Source organism: Entelurus aequoreus, linkage group LG05 (assembly GCF_033978785.1).
Source record: "Entelurus aequoreus isolate RoL-2023_Sb linkage group LG05, RoL_Eaeq_v1.1, whole genome shotgun sequence".
Classification (NCBI taxonomy): Eukaryota; Metazoa; Chordata; class Actinopteri; order Syngnathiformes; family Syngnathidae; genus Entelurus; species Entelurus aequoreus.
In genome coordinates this window covers 75,799,241-75,819,899 of record NC_084735.1, presented here as the reverse complement: position 1 = coordinate 75,819,899, position 20,659 = coordinate 75,799,241, and the positions used below count along the sequence as shown (strand labels likewise).

At 38.2% G+C, this 20,659-nt stretch overlaps 1 protein-coding gene across 3 annotated transcripts in view; it reads right to left on the bottom strand.

Annotated features, from left to right (window-relative positions):
* clip2 (CAP-GLY domain containing linker protein 2) overlaps positions 1 to 20,659 on the bottom strand; it is a 62,407-nt gene that overhangs the window by 22,769 nt on the left and 18,979 nt on the right. For all 3 annotated transcript variants that reach the window (XM_062048935.1, XM_062048934.1, XM_062048936.1), the window contains exons 3-8: positions 12,685 to 13,184; positions 4,320 to 4,444; positions 2,996 to 3,209; positions 426 to 623; positions 255 to 358; positions 79 to 139 (exon numbers count right to left, since the gene is read on the bottom strand). In XM_062048935.1, coding sequence (XP_061904919.1) covers positions 79 to 139; positions 255 to 358; positions 426 to 623; positions 2,996 to 3,209; positions 4,320 to 4,444; positions 12,685 to 13,184 — 1,202 coding nt within the window. The remainder of the gene's footprint in view (positions 1 to 78; positions 140 to 254; positions 359 to 425; positions 624 to 2,995; positions 3,210 to 4,319; positions 4,445 to 12,684; positions 13,185 to 20,659) is intronic.

Here is a 20,659-nt window from a genome sequence, read left to right as displayed (position 1 = left end):
CACAAACGTACTAAAATGTCCTACTTTGGGTGCCGTTAGCGCTACTTTATTTTAGGTCTTAATATTGTGAGCAAGTACCTCCAGGTCTCCTTTGGTGATGGATTCCTCCTCCACTCTAAACTGAAGATCCTCCACTTTCCTGAAAAAAAGTTAAAAAGCACCAACTTTGATTCTAATTAACAGCATTATTTGAGGAAATACAGTTTATATGAACCAAAAACATGTTCTGCACACTGTCCATTAAATGTACAAACCTTTTCTCTTCTTCCAGCTGATTGGCTAGTTCCATTTTAGCTTTCTGCGTGCTGGCCAACACGGCTTTGACTTGCTGGAGGGCGCCCTCGTTCTCCGTGACATACTGCGGAGGACATTAGTATGTCTCAGTCGGGACATCATCTCTCGTCTATTTGAGAAGTCTGCTCTACCTGCATGTGCTGCGACTTGAGGATGCTCATCTCCTTCTCCACCTCGCAGATGTGACTGGTGGCCTTGGCCATGTCGGCTCGCTCCAAGTCGCGCTCGGCCAGCAGCTGCTCGATGTGCTGCTGCTTCTCCTTCAGCGCCTCCTGCAAGGCGGTGGTGCCCGAGATCTTCCTGGCGTAGCGCGACGACGTCTCCGTCAACTGCAATGGCGAATCGTGTTTCAATATCAGGAGGGCAGGGGATCAAAAAGTAAGTTTATTATGGCACGCAAAAGCTGCATCGTTTTCTTGCACCACCAGTGGGTGCTGTTTGACAGACTCGTGCCTGACTAAGAGAGATTTAATAGAAGAAGACAACAGTTTAAAGTAGCAGTAAAAACAAGTTACCTCTATATTGAAGCTATTATCACATATATATGATGTATGACACCGAAATACTTACAAAGTTTGCGAGTAAATAGATAAAATCAAAATAGTATCAATCTCACAGAAATTCACACAGCTATTATAATGACCAATCCAGACACGTGATCGCGTGACATAGAGGTAGAAACCGCAGATCCCTTCCTCACCAACAACAATGCTAATCATGCAGACTTTGTGAATAATTTGGGAAAAAATTTGATCCGGACTCTGGAGCCTATTCCAGATCGATTTATTCATGTATTTATTTGTTTCTTGGCATATCCATTTCATGACTTATTTTTTTATAAAGTTGTATCATGACCAATTGATTTATGTACAGTATTTTGTCTTGAACGTCCCATTTCATGACTGACATATTTATTTATTTTTTAGCAAATACATTTATTTCAATACCTACTTATTCATTTATTGAACATCAGTGATTTATGTACTAGCGAATATAAAATAAGAATTAATCAATTGAAATGTGAAATAATTCATACTAATTAAAATCTAATTCAGTATTAAATTGTCCATTAATTATAACCTATAATCAGAAATAATTGTATTGAACAATTATGTATTTGTTATTGACTAATATTTGTTTCATGACTGATTTTTGTATGTACTTTTTTCATGACCAAATTATTTATGCATTTATTTCTTGAACAATCTATTTCATGATCGATCTGTTCATGTATTTATTTATTTCTTGGCAAATACATTTATTTCATGACTGATTTATTTCTTCTTTGATTTTTGTCTGAACTTATTTCAAGAATAATGTAATTATGTATTTTATTTTTGTACCATCTATTTTATGGCCAATTTTTGTCTGAACTTATTTCATGACTAATGTATATGTATTTTTTTCTTGAATCATAATTTTTTTTGTGGCCAATGAATTCATTAAAATAGGATTTAATCAAACAAAATGTGAAATAATTCATAAGAAAAAATATTTTTTATTCAATATTAATTCTCCATTAAACATTTTTGTATTTCTTTCTTGTACATTCTATAGCATGATCAATTCATTCATTCATGTATTTATTTATTTATTGACAAATACATTTACTACAAGACCGATTTATTTATGTTATGTTATATAATGACTATTTTTTTGTATGAACTTATTTCATGGCAAATTTATTTATGCAATGACCATTTTAATTTCAAGCAAAGCACCATCAACCATGAATATATACACTACCGTTCAAAAGTTTGGGGTCACATTGAAATGTCCTTATGTTTGAAGGAAAAGCACTGTACTTTTCAATGAAGATAACTTTAAAGTAGTCTTAACTTTAAAGAAATACACTCTATACATTGCTAATGTGGTAAATGACTATTCTAGCTGCAAATATCTGGTTTTTGGTGCAATATCTACATAGGTGTATTGAGGCCCATTTCCAGAAACTATCACTCCAGTGTTCTAATGGTACAATGTGTTTGCTCATTGGCTCAGTAGGCTAATTGATGATTAGAAAACCCTTGTGCAATCATGTTCACACATCTGAAAACAGTTTAGCTCGTTACAGAAGCTACAAAACTGACCTTCTTTGAGCAGATTGAGTTTCTGGAGCATCACATTTGTGGGGTCAATTAAACGCTCAAAATGGCCAGAAAAAGAGAACTTTCATCTGAAAATCGACAGTCTATTCATGTTCTTAGAAATGAAGGCTATTCCACAAAATTGTTTGGGTGACCCTAAACTTTTGAACGGTAGTGTAAGTGTGTCAAAGATATCCATTAAGAGGTGGTGGGCGGGACTAATAAACTGATTACCAAACTGCAGCGTAAACCACGCCCACACAAATTTCGATAAGGGGTAATTCACTCCGATCAATCCTGCTTTCATGTCAGAGACAGCTTCACCATCACTCAACCTCGACCAATCTTGCTTATGCTTTCATCTTTAAGAATGTGAAGGACTTCTTGCTTGTGTCAAGACTCTTATAACAACCAAGTCACGCTGCCAACAATTAAGCAAAGTATAGGGGAGTGTCCGTAAACAATATAGCCGCTAAGAATCAATATGGAGTGATGTGATTGTTTGCCGCAAGATGCTTTGTCAGTGCTTTGCAAAAACATATTAATTACAAACTGCCAGGGAGTGTTTTTACTAATGAAGCACTTTGTCATCTGGAGACCATCCATTATCTTACCAGTCCGGTTCTGCTCGGCCGCCCGCCCACCGACGAGGCCACCGAGCTGACGGAGCTGATGGACGAGCTGCTGGGGCTGTGGGCCAGAGACGACACCCCCATGGCCACCCTCTTGCTCTTCTTGGCCTTGGCCGGACTGGTGGAGGGGAAGCCGATGCGGATCACTTTGTGGATCGGAGCGAACAGGCCGAACTTATGCAGACACTGGAAATATCTGGAAGGGGAAATGTACGTTAAGGCTTGATTCTTTGGCTTCTCTTCAGTAAATAACCTAGCACGATGTTGCTGTTAAAATGTGAGTGTAATGTTAGCATGTAGCTCACATAGCTATGCTAGCTTTGTTAATGTTTGTGTCTTCCTGTCCCACTCATTAATGATATGTTGTTGTCTTTGATATATGACATCTGCTACATGGGACCAGTGCAGTTACAGCATATACCAGGGGCATATATATATATATATATATATATACATATATATATATATATATATATATATATATATATATATATATATATATATATATATATATATATATATATATATATATATATATATATATATATATATATAAGCCAAAAGTTTGGACACACCTTCTCATTCAATGCATTTTCTTTATTTTCATGACTATTTACATTGTAGATTGTCACTGGAGGCATCAAAACTATGAATGAACACATGTGGAGTTATGTACTTACCAAAAAATGGTGAAATAACTGAAAACATGTTTTATGTTGTAGTTTCTTCAAAATAGCCACCCTATGCTCTGATTACTGCTTTGCACACTGTTGGCATTCTCTTGATGAGCTTCAAGAGGTAGTCACCTGAAATGGTTGATTAGAGGAATTTCTTGCTTTATCAATTGGGGTAGGGACCATCAGTTGTATTGTGAACGAGAAGGTGTGTCCAAACATTTGGCCTGTACTGTACTGTACTGTATTATATATATATATATATATATATATATATATATATATATATATATATATATATATACAATATTTATATATATATATACAATATATATATATATATATACAATATATATATATATATAATATATATATATATATATATACAATATATATATATATATATATATATACAATATATATATATATATATATATATATATATATATATATATATATATATATATATATATATATATATATATATATATATATATATATATATATATATATATATATATATATATATACACACACACAGACAACCTATACATATATATGTGTACTACGGTGAATGCTAACATAGCAATGAATGCACGTGTTTACATGTATAATAGTACGTTGTTACGTACCTGGTACCAGCCACAGCACCATCGTTCTTGCCCAAGGGCTCGTCCAGCTCCACACCACACCATTCCCCCTTGGCGAAGTCCGTCTCCCCCATGTAGCGAATGACGCCCATCTTGGAGCCGCCTACCTATGGTCAAAATTTGGACTTTACTTGAAGCCCAACACAATAAAATGCTCCATACCAAACCGCAAGCTAATGGTGTGACACTTTCTATCACAATTATCGGAAAAACATTTACAGTACATTTTGCTTGGTTTTTTTTGGCTTTTTGTAGCTCTTTACTGTTCCGATGCAACCTCATCACTTCCAACATTGGAGTATTGACCGATACCGATATTGATCCCATATGACATCAGCACAAATCATAAATACTTTTATTATTTTGTAGTGTGTATTGTTAGAAAAAGCTTGATCATGTGAAATTACTCAAACGCTAGGTAAAAAAACACTAACCTATTCATCAAATCCTCCAAATGTAGGGCTGCACAACTAATCAAATTTAAATCTTGATCTCGATTTTGGCTGCCACAATTAAATGAGAGTGATCAGCTGCGATGTTAACATTTAAAAAGCAGGCTGCGCTGAGTATGAAATCAAGCACTTTCACAACTTGCAGTGGCAGAACAACAACAATGGCTGGTCTTGAAGCCCTGAAGCTGACACCGCTCACGCCAGAGGCCATTGTGTATGCGCACAAAGCTCCATGACCACGCCCACCACATTTGCGACCAGAGTGAAAAAACTTTCCCCGAGCTACTGCAGCCGGTCGTTTCACTTCCGTAGAGTGAAGGAGTCCACTAGCATGATTAACTGCTAGCTGTCTTGCTAAATAGAGTGTGGACTGGGACACATTTCTGTGGACAGTTTATACAACCCTCCTGGTTCAGTACCTGTGTTTCTGTTCCGCCCGGGACTCGAACCTGGGTCGTCCGGCATGAGAGACGACACGCCTGCTAGCTACTTATCTAAAAGCCTGAGCTATCAACCAGGTAATCAGCACTGCTCTTGAGGTCATCCAGGAGTGAGGTTTACCATTTTACACAGGGTGCCACTTTAACCCGCCTATTTCAGTCCGTGCCTGGGACTTGACCCTGTGTCGTCTGGGATGAGACACAAGCATGCTCGCTACCGAGCTAAAAGCCCGCACTGCTCTTGAGGTTGCCAGGGAGTAATGTTTACCAATGTACACGTGGCCTGTCTCCGTTACACTAACACTGGCAAAACGTGGTGTCCTTTAGAATTCCTGCATCTAAGCATGTGCATGAATGCAGGGAAAGTGCAAATGTAATTGCGCATTGAAGTATTCTTTCACATGAGTACAATTGTTACACTAAAAAACACTATATTTTTGAATTTTCGTGATTCTAATATTGATGAAAATACAATTGAGAAATTAATCATTAGCCCCCCCCATGAATTTGTGTATTTTTGTAGAAGTATCTTCCAAATACTGTGACAGACAGCCAATCGTTTTTCTACACAGCTTTTCCAAATATACTGCTTTTATTTTGGTGCTTCCATAATTTTACTTTGCACACACTAACAAAATTACTAAACCAAAACCAAAAACCACCCTGATCAAAATGATTAGCTCCCTTGATGCTAATAGGCAATGGTGTATCCTTTTTGATGGACAAAAGCTTCTTTTTGTTACGGTTTTTCACAAGTCTCACACACATCTCCTGAGCAATCCCAGCCCATTCTTTGTTGGAAAACCTTTTAAACTCCCTCAGATTTGACGGTCTTCTGCCATTGTACTTTGGTCTTCAATTCTCCCCAAAGATTCTTGATGGGATTCAAGTCAGGGCTTTGTGCAGGCCATTCAATAACATTCACCTTGGCCTTCTAAAGGTAGTTCTCCACCAGGAGTGAGGTATGTTTTGGGTTGTTATCATGTTGGAAGACAAAGTGGCAACCCATACCCAGTTTTGCTGCTGACTGCTTGAGGTTTTCCTCCAAGATCTATCTTCAGGAGTCCTTCCACCTTTACAAGATTCCCAGTTCCAAATCCACTGAAGCACTCCTTCACCATGTTTCACTGTGGTGACCATGTTCTTTGGGTTGTATGCCTCTCCCGTAATTTTTTACAACATGAAGTGTCTCCAGGGCCATAGAGCACTAGTTTTCTTTCATCTGACTAAAGGACACGTTTCTCTAGGATGTCCTTTACATACTTTAGTTTGGTTTGAAGGTTTCTTTTTTGCAAAAGTGGACCTTTTCCTGATCTGCAGTCTAGTAGTCCGTTCCTGTGCAGAGCTCTAGTGATTGTCTTCTTTGAGACTACAATTCCAAACTTGGCCAAGTCATTCACTAGTGTCTTGGCAATTGTTCTTGGGTCTTTCGACACATCTCTCACTAGCTTTCTTTCCAGAGTCTTTAAAATATTTTGTTTCCTACCTCTGCCAGGCTTGTTTTGTACCATGTTACTGTCTTGGAATTCCTTGATGATACTTCTGACTCCAGTTCTTGACATCTGGAAAGGCTGTGATAAAATTTTGTGTATCCATCTCCTGCTTTATGTGCATCAATGATTATTTTTGCAAAGTCTAAACCAGACCTGGGCAAAATACGGCCCGCCGGACGATGTACATAATTTTTTTAGACCTTTAACATCAAAACCGCCATTACGATGTGCAGTACTGTTTTTAAATGACCGTAAGTCTTGACCTATAGAAAGTATTTCAATGGTCGAAATCTGCGCTTTTGGGTGTTACACAAGTTATTACGGTAATCTACGTCACAGCAGCTCAGACGAGGAACAAACCAGAGTGAGCGGGGTTTGTTTTCAGAGCAGTCAGCCCGCAACGCGTGTGTCAGAAACACATGCGGAAGCGGATTTTTACGTTATAATATATCATATTGTAGGTGTTTATTACACTTTGTATTCATATTTTGCTGGTTTTTTTTTTACATTTTTGTTGTGTTTTCCTTGGTCTGAAAAGTAAAAGAGGAGCGACGTTCATATGTTGTTAATATTCAGTGTTTTATTCTTCATAGTTAATATTGTAAATTCCACTTTCTTTATTTTAATGTACATTTTGGGGGTCCCATTCAGTACAAAACTGTAAGATTCCAGTCCGTTTTTAAAAAATGCTCTTACATAACTTATCTATCGGACATTGCGACTTTTGGTATTAGTGTTTGTGAAAAAAAAGGGACCCAAACACACATACTGTATAGCAGATTTTTACAGCTTAATGTGTATATATAATTTATACACATACACCTTGGCCCTCAGACACAATTTGTTCTCTCAATATGGCCCCGAGTCAAAATATTTACCCAGCTCAGGTCTAAATTTATTTATTTTGTTTTTGTCATCATGCTTTCTGAGTACTGATTCATCCAGCATGAACTGAATCTTCTCCACTGCTCTACAGGTCTCTCTTATAGAGTGATTGTTCGCTTGCGCCTATAATTAGGACTCGCTGTCTCTCAAGCTGGTGGGAGTTTTTGACTATGGCCATTTTTGTTTTTTGTGAAAAAAACTTTGTTCCTGTGTGCAAATAAAAACATTGGAAGCATCCAAAATGAAAGTAGGACGCTTGGAAAAGCTGTGATAAAAATGCATTGGTCTCTTTAACAGCACTTGGGAAATACATAATAAAAAATTTAATTTTTTCATGGAGGGGCTAATGATTCTGTCGTCAAGTGTAATCGTGATTACTATTTTGGCCATAATCATGCAGTCCTGATCAGAAGTTTAAGTCGTTATAAAGTCGCAAAAAAAAATTGCGATGGAGCTGCCGTCAAGAGTAATACCGTACGTACCTCACGGGAGAGACCACTGTTTTGCTTCTACAACGCTTACTCAAAATAAGGAGAATTATATTTGTGAAGTATTCAAAGCTGTGGATATTCATCTATCATGAAAGTTAAGAGTAAGAGTGGTTAACAATTGCTGGCTGTCAAGAGTTGTGACATAACTCACCGCCACATTGCGCAGTTGTCATTTTTACGATTTATCGCCAATCATGCCTTTTTAAAATCTAAAATCAAAAGCTGCTCAACAACCGTAAAAAGAAGTCAGATGCAGATGTGTGTTACGGTTAGGGATGGGTACTGTTCACATTTAAACCAATACGATACAGATTCCCGGTACCTTGGAACTGATCAGTACCAATTTTCGGTAATGTTGTGTCTGTTAATAAATATTGTTTTTGAAAATAAAATCTCATTTTTATTGCAAAATTTTAAAATGAGGCTGACTTTGACAACTGATGTCCAGTTGTTATATGTTGTTTTATTATCACATTTCTGAGTCTCATTTGCAAGTATGATATTAAGTTGCAATTACAGTTGCAGGTCCAAGATGTTAGATAGCAATAGTGTATAGTTTATGGTGTGTTTTCTTTGTCTTTTGTTGGGCAGTAAAAAGTGTAAATACTCAAGAGTATTGTACTTCATACACTAACTAAATGTAACGTGCACCTTGGTTGTAGTTTTCATTAACAAATTTGGAGGTGATGAAATCGCCATGCAAAATCGCTAATGCTAGTCAGTAGTATTTCAATAGCAAAGCCAATGTATATTAGCATCAAACTAGCGCATTTTTGGAAAAGTGGAGCCCTACTTTACTTAAGTTGAAGCGTTTTTTTTGAGTCAGTTACTTTTCTGGCATTAAAAATTGCTGCTGGAGAGATCGCCAAGTGCCAAACCAACCCAGGTAACATAGCACCGTTGGGTTTTACGTTACTCTGGATTCAGTTGGTGCCAAACTAGTACTGGATTCAGTACCCAACCCTACGGTAAATATACCGCATAAACTGTATGACGAAATATCCATCCATCCATTTTCTACCGCTTGTCCCTCTCTGAGTCGAGGTGGGGCTGAAAACAAGCCGTAAGCAAATTTAAGTTGCTGCCGACGGCGATATTTTTGCACCTGCAAAGAGGGCTACTTCCAGTAAGTAGTGCAGGCATATTAGCTTTGCTTCTCCCTGGTGGTGGCGTTAGACTACACAGCCCTAGCCTGGGAAACAAATGGACTCAATAATCAATGTGGCAGCAGCAGTCTCTTAAGTGCTGAAAGTAATCCGTAAGTGATTTGCAAATATTGGCAACTTAGACCCTTAAGTCGGTGTGGTGTCACTTTACCCCTGCAGGCCACAGGGAATTAAATGAATCCAGGATCCTTACCAGGGTCAACCCAAGGTAGATGTTAAGCCCTTCAAAAGAAGATTGTATTGAGTTTTCCTTAGACACATTATGCAACCTAACCTAAAAGTTCATGATGGTACGATCTGGAAGGCATTAGATGGATGTTACTATTGACAGAGGGTAGTTGGGGAGAAGACAACGACAACAACTCACAGAGGAAATCAATGACGGATCAAATAACACAGCATGGATTCATCTTTAAAGAGGCCTGCATGGAGCTCTGATTAGACTCCTACAAGCAAGCTCATCATTGATATACAACACAATGCTGCTCTCTCGACTGGTTATTACTTATTCTCCCCCATGGTGCCACTTGTTTCACTGATTGGAAAAGCATCCAAGGCTCTATCAATAAAATCTATTAACAGTCAATCCTTCCTGTCTGGAAGCTGTATTCTTTCCATTTTAAAAACAAAAGATGGGTATGACGCATCAATAACCAAAAACAGATGACACTTTATCCAAATCAACTATGCCATGTTGTGTATTGCAGCAATGGAGACTAACAGATTTTGCCGCATGGCAGCAACTAGCGGAGAGCACAATTTAGTTTACCGCTTAAATGGGTTGCACTGTATTGTACTAAAATGGATCTTTAACTACAAAACAGTATGCAAATTGGCCATCGGTTCAGCATTTTTTCCCAACAAATTCTAAAAGTTGTCAGAACCCGAGCAACTGTTCTTTTGAATGACATGACAAAGGTCTAAAACAGGGGATCGTCGCATTTTTGGTTGATTAGATCAGGGGTGTCAAACGTATGGCCTGCGAACAGGATTTATCCGGCCCGCGGGATGAGTTAGCTAAGTATAAAAATGTACATGAAATTTTTGAATGAAATAAACTGCTGTTCTAAACGTATCCACTGAATGACGCAATAGCAATTCTTTGTATCTTTGAAGATGATGCTACATATGTACAATATAAAACACATGATGTTAGTACATCAGTCGAGGAAAATTATCAAAGTACATAAATAACATCCTGTAATTTGATATTGATACAATTTTTTAAATCTTTATAGATTGAAAATGAACACCAATGAGTTGACTGATGAACATTATCGCATCATTTATTCAGAAAATATAAATAACGACAAATAAATTAATCACCGCAACATGTAAGTGTAAAAAAGACCCAACAACATTATGATTTGTACATTTGTGCTTGTTCTATTTTTAAACAAAGAAAACAATCTGAAGTTGTTTTTATTTTGAAGTTATCGTCCTGTGATTTTACCAGTACGGCCCACAAAATGAGTTTGACACCCCTGGATTAGACTTTTAAAAATACTGTATACATTTGTTTGTATTCTCCCAGTAAGCTATTAGCGGTGGTATACTGTATTTAGCGTTTAAACAATTAACAATATAATAAAAAACTGTGGTAAAACTTAGTATCACAGTTTTAAATTAAAAATGATCATAAAACAGTGACTGATAACAACTGACTGACCGGTGACACTGCTCAATTACCGGAGAAGCAGGCTAGCACTAGCTTGCTTAAATGCTAATATGAATAGAAGAGACGTTAAACTGTTTCCCCATTAAAAAAACATTTCCCAATTCCCTAGTCTGCGCAACTAAGATGGTTAATTGAGCACATTGAACCTACAGGGTGTGATCGCTTAGAGCAGGGGTGTCAAACTGATTTTAGCTCAGGGGCCGCATGGAGGAAAATCTGAGCACACGTGGGCCGAACTATTAAAATCAAGGCATTAAAACTAAAGAATAAAGACAACTTCAGATTGTTTTCCTTGTCTTACTTTGGCCAAAAATAGAACAAACACATTCTGAAAATATTACAATAAAAATATAGAAAAAAATACCGGCAGCGGTAAAGTTTAGATCCAAGAAGGAAAGAATAAAGTGAATGAATGTTTATAACTGAATGCATTTACATATGCATAAAAATGAGTTTTCTTTTGTATTTTTTTTAAAAATTTTAATTAAGTAAAGTTAAAAGTTAATGTTAAAGTACCAATGATTGTCACACACACAATAGGTGTGGTGAAATTTGTCCTATGCATTTGACCCATCCCCTTGATCACCCCCTGGGGGGTGAGGGGAGCAGTGGGCAGCAGCGGGGCCGCACCCGGGTAACGTTTATGACAACCTTTTTCCAAAACACAAAATAGAATGTGAGATATAAATAAATGATAAATGGGTTATACTTGTATAGCGCTTTTCTACCTTCAAGGTACTCAAAGCGCTTTGACAGTATTTCCACATTCACCCATTCACACACACATTCACACACTGATGGCGGGAGCTGCCATGCAAGGCGCTAACCAGCAGCCATCAGGAGCAAGGGTGAAGTGTCTTGCCCAAGGACACAACGGACGTGACTAGGATGGTAGAAGGTGGGGATTGAACCCCAGTAACCAGCAACCGACAGGATAATGGATACATTAATCATTTGTTTTCAAAACAGTTACAAAAAAGTGGGACCACAAAAATTTACTGTGGGACCCCATTTTTATGACTTGATGGGGTCCTCGGGACCCCATTTTGAAAATTCCTAGCGCCAACACTGATGGAGTATTGGTGCGGCCTGCGGGCCGGTTCCAATACTAATCAAATATCATCCCGGGGCCATAGATAGTGACTTTGACACCACTGGCTTAGAGAGATCAAAAATGCGACTTATACTCCAGTGCGACTTATACATGTTTTTTTCCTTCTTTATTATGCATTTTCGGCCGGTGCGACTTATACTCCGGAGCGACTTATACTCCGAAAAATACGGTACATGTGATTATGCCTACATGTTTGTACAACCAATGCCCATAAGTGCGTATGAGTAAATGTCTGTACAACCAAAGCTCAATAAAATAAAAATCTAAAAAAAAAATAATAATAAAACAATTGTGATATCAAATTTTCATATCGTTACATCTCTAACTGTATTATTTAAATATCTTAGTATTGCACAATAACAAGGTATCTTTAGAAGCAGTTTCATTTAAAATACAATTTTTACAGGTAGGGGGTCCCCTGCTCCATTCTTTCATCAGTTTGGGGTTTCTTCGCCTAAAAAAATTCTTAGTCCAAAAACATTCCTCGGAAATCGCAAAACTGGAACAATCCAGACTTCTATCAAAATATGCTTTTAAACTGGAAGAGAAGAAGTTATGCTGGAGCATAACCAGCAGGAGGCACAGTTGAGTTTCTCGCAGAGTAAACATGAGAAAAATACGCACTTACCAAAACTCGGTCTCCCACCCGTAGGTCCTTATCGCCACCTTTCTTCACGGAACCACTGTCAGACATATTGGAGCCAGATTCGTTTCCAGTCTTCACCGCACTGTTGAGCAGCCCCTCTCTGAGCGGCACCACCACCACCCGCTGGCCAGAGGAGGCGCCACCTCCTTGCAGATTGTGCGCAGAGAGCGACTCTGTGGAGTGGCTGTCGCTTCCTTCCGCCGCCAGCTGTCGGGTGAGCTTGGAGGGCCGCGTGAAGATGCCTTGGAGGGCCTGGCATTCAAAGTAGCGCACGCCCCCGACTGAGCCGTCGTTTTTGCCAACGAGGTCGTTGAGGATGACTCCGGCCCACTGGCCCGGGGCGAACTGGGTTTCCCCGAGGTAGGCGATGACTCCGGGTTTGATGCCGTTCACCCAGACCTGCTCGCCCACCGTGTAGTCCCCCAGGACGTCGTCGCCCTCCTCGGAGGCTTTGGGCGGCGTACTAGGCTTGAGTGAAGCATCTGGAGACAAAGACCAAGTAGCGTGTAAATCAACTGCTGATAGCATCAGCTGTTTAGTTGAAGGAAGAGTCTATTTTGGAGGAGGTGTTTATTTGTACCTATGATCAAATGAATGTTTAGAAATGTAGCTCAATCCAATGAGTTCAAGTAAACCAGCTGACTAAAGACCAGAGGGATCCTGACCCTGATTCCATACCCTGTCCACGCCGGCCCAAGACTGTACATCAAAGTGCCCGTAATTAATTTTTTATCGCCCTGCGGCGCAATCCTTAGCATTCTAATATTAGCATGATAGCTTTTTTGCTAATTCTATACACCTCAGCGTCAAATATTTTGTTACTTGACAAATGATACCTGCTAGCATGCTAGATTTTTTTTTTTGTACACACCTCTGTCGTATTTTGGTACTTGATGCATGCAAACATTAGCAGGCTAGCATTTTAAACACATTTTCCAGGTACACATCGCGAAGTAATATATTTTGGTATAGTTACAATTTTAACATGCTAACATTCGCATGCAATATTTTGTTTTAGCTAATTTAGCAAGTGTACACCTCAGTGTCATGTGTTTTGGTAATTTGACTAATGTTAACTGAGGGCATTCTATTGTTAGCATGTTAATATAGTATACTAGCTTTTTTAGCTCATGTTACTCATATTTTTTGTTATTTGACGTTTTCTGGCCGGGGTGCTAACTTTTAGCCTTTCAGTTCGACTTTGGCTCTTCAGCATTCGCACAAAATCTCTACAGAAATTACATTTTCTCGTTCTTTGAAAAAAATCTATATGTTGTACTGGTTTTGAAGATGACAACTACCTAAATGGCCCTGGCATCCTTGAATTTGTCAGTCTAGTTTGGGCACCCCTGGTGTAAATGACATTCTTGGCACCTTCTGTAGGTTGTGGTCAAAATGTTTTGGCAAACGTGTAATACAGATATCATTAAAGTTGTATACCTTAATCATGATCAATGACTTATGGACAGTTAGTTAAAATCCTGTTCCAGCTAAAACTGCTGGCTAGCAGCCAGGACAAATCCAGCCTATGAAAAACCCCAGACTAACTCACGAGTTCAGTTCAAAAAATTTTTGCAGCACTGTCATATGGATAGTTGTTGGTTAGCTATTTTTAGAGTTGGTCCTTAAAAACTGAAGAATGCTTCTGTTGTGTAGAGATCAAATGTTCACTACAGACGTTGGTTCTCAGGACTATACAAACAAGAATGATAGTGAAGTGAGAAGTCTGGACCATCGGCCCTAAGATTCCTGGAAACCTGGCCCCCAAAACAATTTAGTTGAATAGCCCTGCCCAAGGACATTTTGCTAGATGGCGGACTTTAAAAAAACAAAATAAAACCGGCACAGATTTTACAGATGTGTGTCCAATATCTGACAGTCTTTCTCAAAGAGTTATGTAGGCATCTTGTGACTACCCTTGCCAGGAGGCACTTACAAGACAGGATCATTTTTCCAAAAGCATTGGTCCTGATGTCTTAATAGTACCCTAAGATTTCCCCTTCGAGCAGGGCCCGTCCCTGGCTTAAGCACTCACTTTAGTAGCGGATCATCACCATAGTTGTGGTGCTCTGCAGGTGTTTGTTGGTTCTACTTAGATGCACTGCCCCATAGACAGAATTAGGGTTGTCCCGATACCAATACTTTGGTACTAGTACCAAAGTGTATTTCGATTATTTTGATACTTTTTAAAATAAAGGGGATCACAAAAAATATCATTATTGGCTGATTTTTTTAATTAAATGCAAATGTTTCTTATTGCACTCAAAGAACAGTTTTAGAAGAGTAAAATAAAAATTAAAAAGGCATTAAACACATTAGGCTTTTCTTTTTACATATTTTTATATATTAATTATAGCCTGCTATAATATAGAATTAGGTTAGAAAAGAATATAAAGCTTTACTGATATTGTATTAAATACTTTATGATTTATGTTTGCCACTTTTGGTCTGTGCTCTAAGAAACATACAATAATTAGTAAATACTAAAAACAACGCTATGGCTGAAACTACACAGATAAGACACGTCGCAGATAAAACGCACATTGTTGAAGATAAAACACAAATTGTAACAATTTGTAACAAAATTCAGTCATTTCACTTGCATTGGTTTACTATGTGGGCGGTTTTGACTCGGCTAATAATTGTCAACAAGCAGCTGTGTGCGCGTCTACGTATCTGTATGAGCACAACAGAGGCGCGAGTTAAATACATTACCTTTAAACTCCTTGTGCAGGTCTGGATGATTGTTATTCAAATTTGTACCTAAGTTTGAAGCAAAGGTGCTAATACTTTATTGGCACCTTTGGCTAGGCATGTTTTAAAGCAGTGTGGCGCTTGCGTGTTTAAAGTGTCACCTTGATAGTTTCGAAGCCCAAATACCTCCATATTGCGCTTTACGCACCCTCTTTATTACCCAGAATTGCCTTTATTTGTCATTTTTCCTCTCCACATTGTTTCTGCTTGTGTGCTCAGTGAGTGTGTGCGCACTGACACACTCAACATGCTCCTCAGCTCTGTACGTCACCGCCGAACGGCAGCATGCGGACGAAAAAGTATCAGTATTTTCCAAAGGCAGTATAGTACTGTTTGTAATTAATTAGTACACTTTATTAGTATACCGTACAACCCGAGACAAAATTATTCTTTGTTTCTACTAAACTTTAATTCAGCGGTGAGGCATCGCTTCAAACGGCGTCATGGTGACATATTTATTGCTGTATTTTTAAAACTGCAGTACTATTTAAGTTTATATTGTAGCCAAACATTTTCCCTAAAGTTATAGTGTAAAAAAATATATATATATATATTTTTTTACAGTTTTAGCCACTTTTCTTTTTCCTTAGATCTACCAACCTTTTTTTTTCCTACTTTTTTATATGAACTTTGGACATTATCTGAAATATAGAATCATAACTTTTGGACATAATAAATTGAACTGAATTGTTTAGTATGTTTGTTTATTGTTCATACCTGATTATTTATAATAAATAAAAATCTTAAATAACTTGTAAAACAGTAATAATACAGCATTTCTAAATATCCAATTATAAATGTACTTCCAACTGCATTTTTGTTGGTTGCGTCGTTAATGCACAGACTTTAGTACTTTTGGGCGCCAGCTATAAACAGTAAACCCTCGTTTTATCGCTGTTAATTGGTTACGGGCCTAACCGTGAAGTACAAACCCAAAACCGGTGAAGTTGGCACGTTGTGTAAATCGTAAATAAAAACAGAATACAATGATGATCCCTTTCAACTTATATTCAATTGAATAGACTGCAAAGACAAGATATTTATTGTTCGAACTGAGAAACTTAATTTTCTTTTTGCAAATAATCATTAACTTAGAATGTAATGGCAGCAACACATTGCAAAAAAGTTGGCACAGGTGCATTTTTACCACTGTGTTACATGGCCTTTCCTTTTAACAACACTCAGTTAACCTTTGGGAACCGAGGAGACCAATTTTTGAAGCTTTTCAGGTGGAATTTTTCCCCATTCTTGCTTGATGTACAGCTTAAGCTGTTCAACAGTCCGGGGGTCTCCGTAGTGGTATTTTAGGCTCCATAATGCGCCACACATTTTCAATGGGAGACAGATCTGGACTACAGGCAGGCCAGTCTAGTAACTGAACTATTTTACTATAAAGCAACGCTGTTGTAACACGTGCAGAAGGTGGCTTGGGATTGTCTTGCTGAAATAAGCAGGGGCGTCCATGAAAAAGACGTTGCTTGGATGGCAACATATGTTGCTCCAAAACAAACAAACAGTTTACCAGTTCGAACGTTAGGTATCTTGTCTTTGCAGTCTATTCAATTGAATATAGGTTGAAAATGATTTGCAAATCATTGTATTCTGCTTTTATTTACGATTTACACAATGTGCAAACTTCACTGGTTTTGGGTTTTGTAAGATCCATTAAATATAAATGTAATATTTTCATTGTTAGAGCTTAAAAAACTTTCTAAAGACATTTTTCAACACTAAGAAGGCCCTCTAGACCAGTGATTTTCAATCTGTGGCATGCTTACCACTAGTGGTACGTGGGGTCCATCTAGTGGTAGGCTAAAGAATCACCTAATTAAATGTAATGTTATTCATAATTTGTTATGTTCTTATATTCAAACACAGTGTTACTGTTCGAACTGTATATAATGTTACAGAGGCCAAAAATATTAAATATACGTTTTTAATAAATACCTAGGCCTACTACGCTACTGTATTTCAATGTTGATCATTATGGTGGTACTTGGAGAGCCAAGTGTTTTCTGAGGTGGTACTTGGTAAAAAAAAAGTTTGAGAACCACTGCTTTGGACAATAACACAAATAACACCCATATAGTCACCTTTACGAGCCGAAAACTTCTAAAGTGCAATGTGGCGAGGGAAAACTGTACTCTACTATAATACTCACTAGGCTGCAGTCAGCCCTAGCGTGTTACACGAGTAATATTAAAGATCAAAAGGGGTCCACAAAAGACCAGGGGCCGTACTTATCAAGCTTCTTAGAATTACTCCTAAGAAGTCTGCTAAGAGTTGACTTAAGAGTAAATAAATTCTTCGCTGAAAGCTGCACTTAAAAGTTAGTTATCAAGCGTCTTACTCACACTTTCAGCGAAGTGTAGGACTGAATCTTAAGTGTCACACTCAGAGCTGAATTACGACATTACTATGTGCCGTAAACGGAATTTTAGGTGACGTCATTTCTGTGTCCATAGAAATGACCAATCACGGAAGGGAATCCGTTGTCTAAGAATAAAGAAATATCTTGGAAATATTTAAGTGGACAATGGGAGTGTATATTTTGACAATTAACTACAAAATAATACAAAACAAACTAGTCCCCGCCGGCACTCACGCTACCGCTCCCTCTCTTCTATCGCCCACACACTCACTGACGTCACTCACCTCACGGCCACACACATACGCTACTGTGATAACATTTTCTTTCCAATTCATTAATTAGGCAACTAATTTGAAACTGGTGTGGGTGGCTCTATATATACTAGCCTGCTGCAGACACATGCAGAAATCAACAAGGAATCGAAAAGTATTAAATCTGTGACAAAAATAATATCCGCTCTGTCTAAACGATACCGTTTGATCAGCTGCTCGTCATCAAAAAAAAAAAAAACATTGTTCCGTTCCCTGAACGTTCGCGCACGTCTCTCTCGCCTAAGTGCCATCCCCTGCTGGCAACTCCTAACCACTTAAGACACCTCTGAAGGTCTCTTAAATATCGTGGAGAGTAGGAGTGATTCTTAGACTTAAGAACGTTGATAAAAAGCTTTTATTCTTAAGTTTGAGAGTAGGACTAAATTTTGCAAATTCTCAGGACTTAAGTGTAAAATGGCACTCTAAGAAGCTTGATAAGTACGGCCCCAGGAAGGCAAGGATTCTACAGACTTGGACCTTTGTCCTTGGATGGAACACCGAATAATGTGGTTCAGGGACTCAATCGTCTGTTGACTTAAACGTATCAAGGTCCAGCATCTATTGTAGTGGAGGTTTCTATTTGTGGCATTTCTATTAAATAATATTAGACAATGTTTTCCATTTTGCTGCATCCAACCTGCCCGAACTGCGTTTCAAACAGTGCAGACATTGTGAGAACATCTTAGTCCACAAGAAGCGCCACCATTCATCCCCTTTGACCGTGTCATGCTGGCAACAAAAAAGCACGAGCACAGCACAACGGTGCAGATTGTGCAAGACCACTCTAATTGGTCCCAGAAAAAAGTGGGTCAGGGAGACGCATCTGTGATGTGCGGGCGATTAAACCCGCCATTCATTGCCAGTTTGACACACAGACGAGTCGGAGCTCTGTATTTGTATCTTGCTACCCGACATTAGCGTGTGGTCTGCTGCACTGCTGGCTTGTAAATGTCTGTGTTTATGGGAGTGCGGGGAGTATACATATAAGTGTGTGTGTGTGTGTGTGTGTGTTTGGATGCTTAGTGCCGTCTCTCCAGCACCCTGAAAGTGAGGACCTGCCTCAGGCTTTGTGGCCCCCATTGGTTGGGCTTTATGCCCCAATTGCTTCCATATGTTGTTTGAGACGCATTTGCTGCAAGGCCATATGGGTAAAAATGTCAGGGAATTTAGGGGGATGTACTGCTTACCAATATTATCTACATTTATTTATTATTTCAAACATGCAGAACCATTTACACAACATTACATCATAAGTTTACAATCCAACGTGTCCTAAAAGCAGCAACCATTTAATAGGATTATTTCTTAGATAATATATTTATTTGTGTATGTCCATATTATAATTATTTAACTTTATTTATTCAAATTATTTGTTGTATATTTTAATATTTGGTGTAGATGTCAGTTTTATTTTATTTACTATGATTATATATTTGTATTATAACAATTTTTTTTTTAAATTAATTATCTTTCTTTAAAAAAATTGTGGGAACATACTTTTGATGCTGTAGCGAAGCAGTGCAGTACACACATAACACCCCCAGGGGTCAGACTTTCCTAGCTAAAGGGGGACATGTTGCCACAAGGCAGTAAAAAAACTTAAATATTAAAAAAAAAACTGCATTGTTATCATTCAGTATATATATATATATATATATTTAATTTTAAAATATAAAATATATTTAAAAAAAAAAAATTGGATTTATTTGTTTATTGTCCGTTATTTCATACAAGTATCTTTTTCCATGACTAAGCCGACACATAGTTTTGTTTTTAAAGGGATGCAGGACCCTAGCTCTTGATTCGGGTTGCCGAGGCAACAAAGAGAGTAAAAGAACCCAAAGCACCCTCACATGCACTATTGTGCTTGGCCACTTCCCACTACCATCTCAATCCCACCATTCATCCCCTCTCTGCACAATGAAAACCTTCCTTCCCCTCCTCTGCCTCTCAATTGCCAACTTTTGGCAGCGGACACACCTCTGTCTCCGGCCTTCGTTATTTATAATAAGCACGTGTTCCTCTTGAACTGCACCGGTCACAGTGGCAGACGGCAACAGATGGAGGAGGTTGAACCAGAGATCAAATTCACGTCATTTACGACACCGCTGGGTTGTTTTGAAACGGTCGTACAACGCATCGTATGTGCTTACATGCGGCTTTAGGTTGCAAATGAAGAAGATGAACACTTGTCCACCTTAAAGTGGATAAGCAAGCAGTTTTTTGAATATATGTGAACATTCCAAAAGAACCGAATGAAATTGAACACCTTAACAAATCTGTGCAATGTAAACACAGAGTGGTTCATAATTGGTTTTAAATGAAACCACAAAGTGAAAAAGGCACTTTTCTATTGGTTTTAAGGCTACACTGGTACCTTGGGATATTGGTGCCTCATCTTACAAGTTTTTCAGGATACGAGCTGTCTCTGGGCTAACTGTTGTGCGTTAGGTTTCGTCAAATTTGGGTAACGACAATAACCGTGATATGAAATTCACATACCGTTAAATCCCTATTCTGT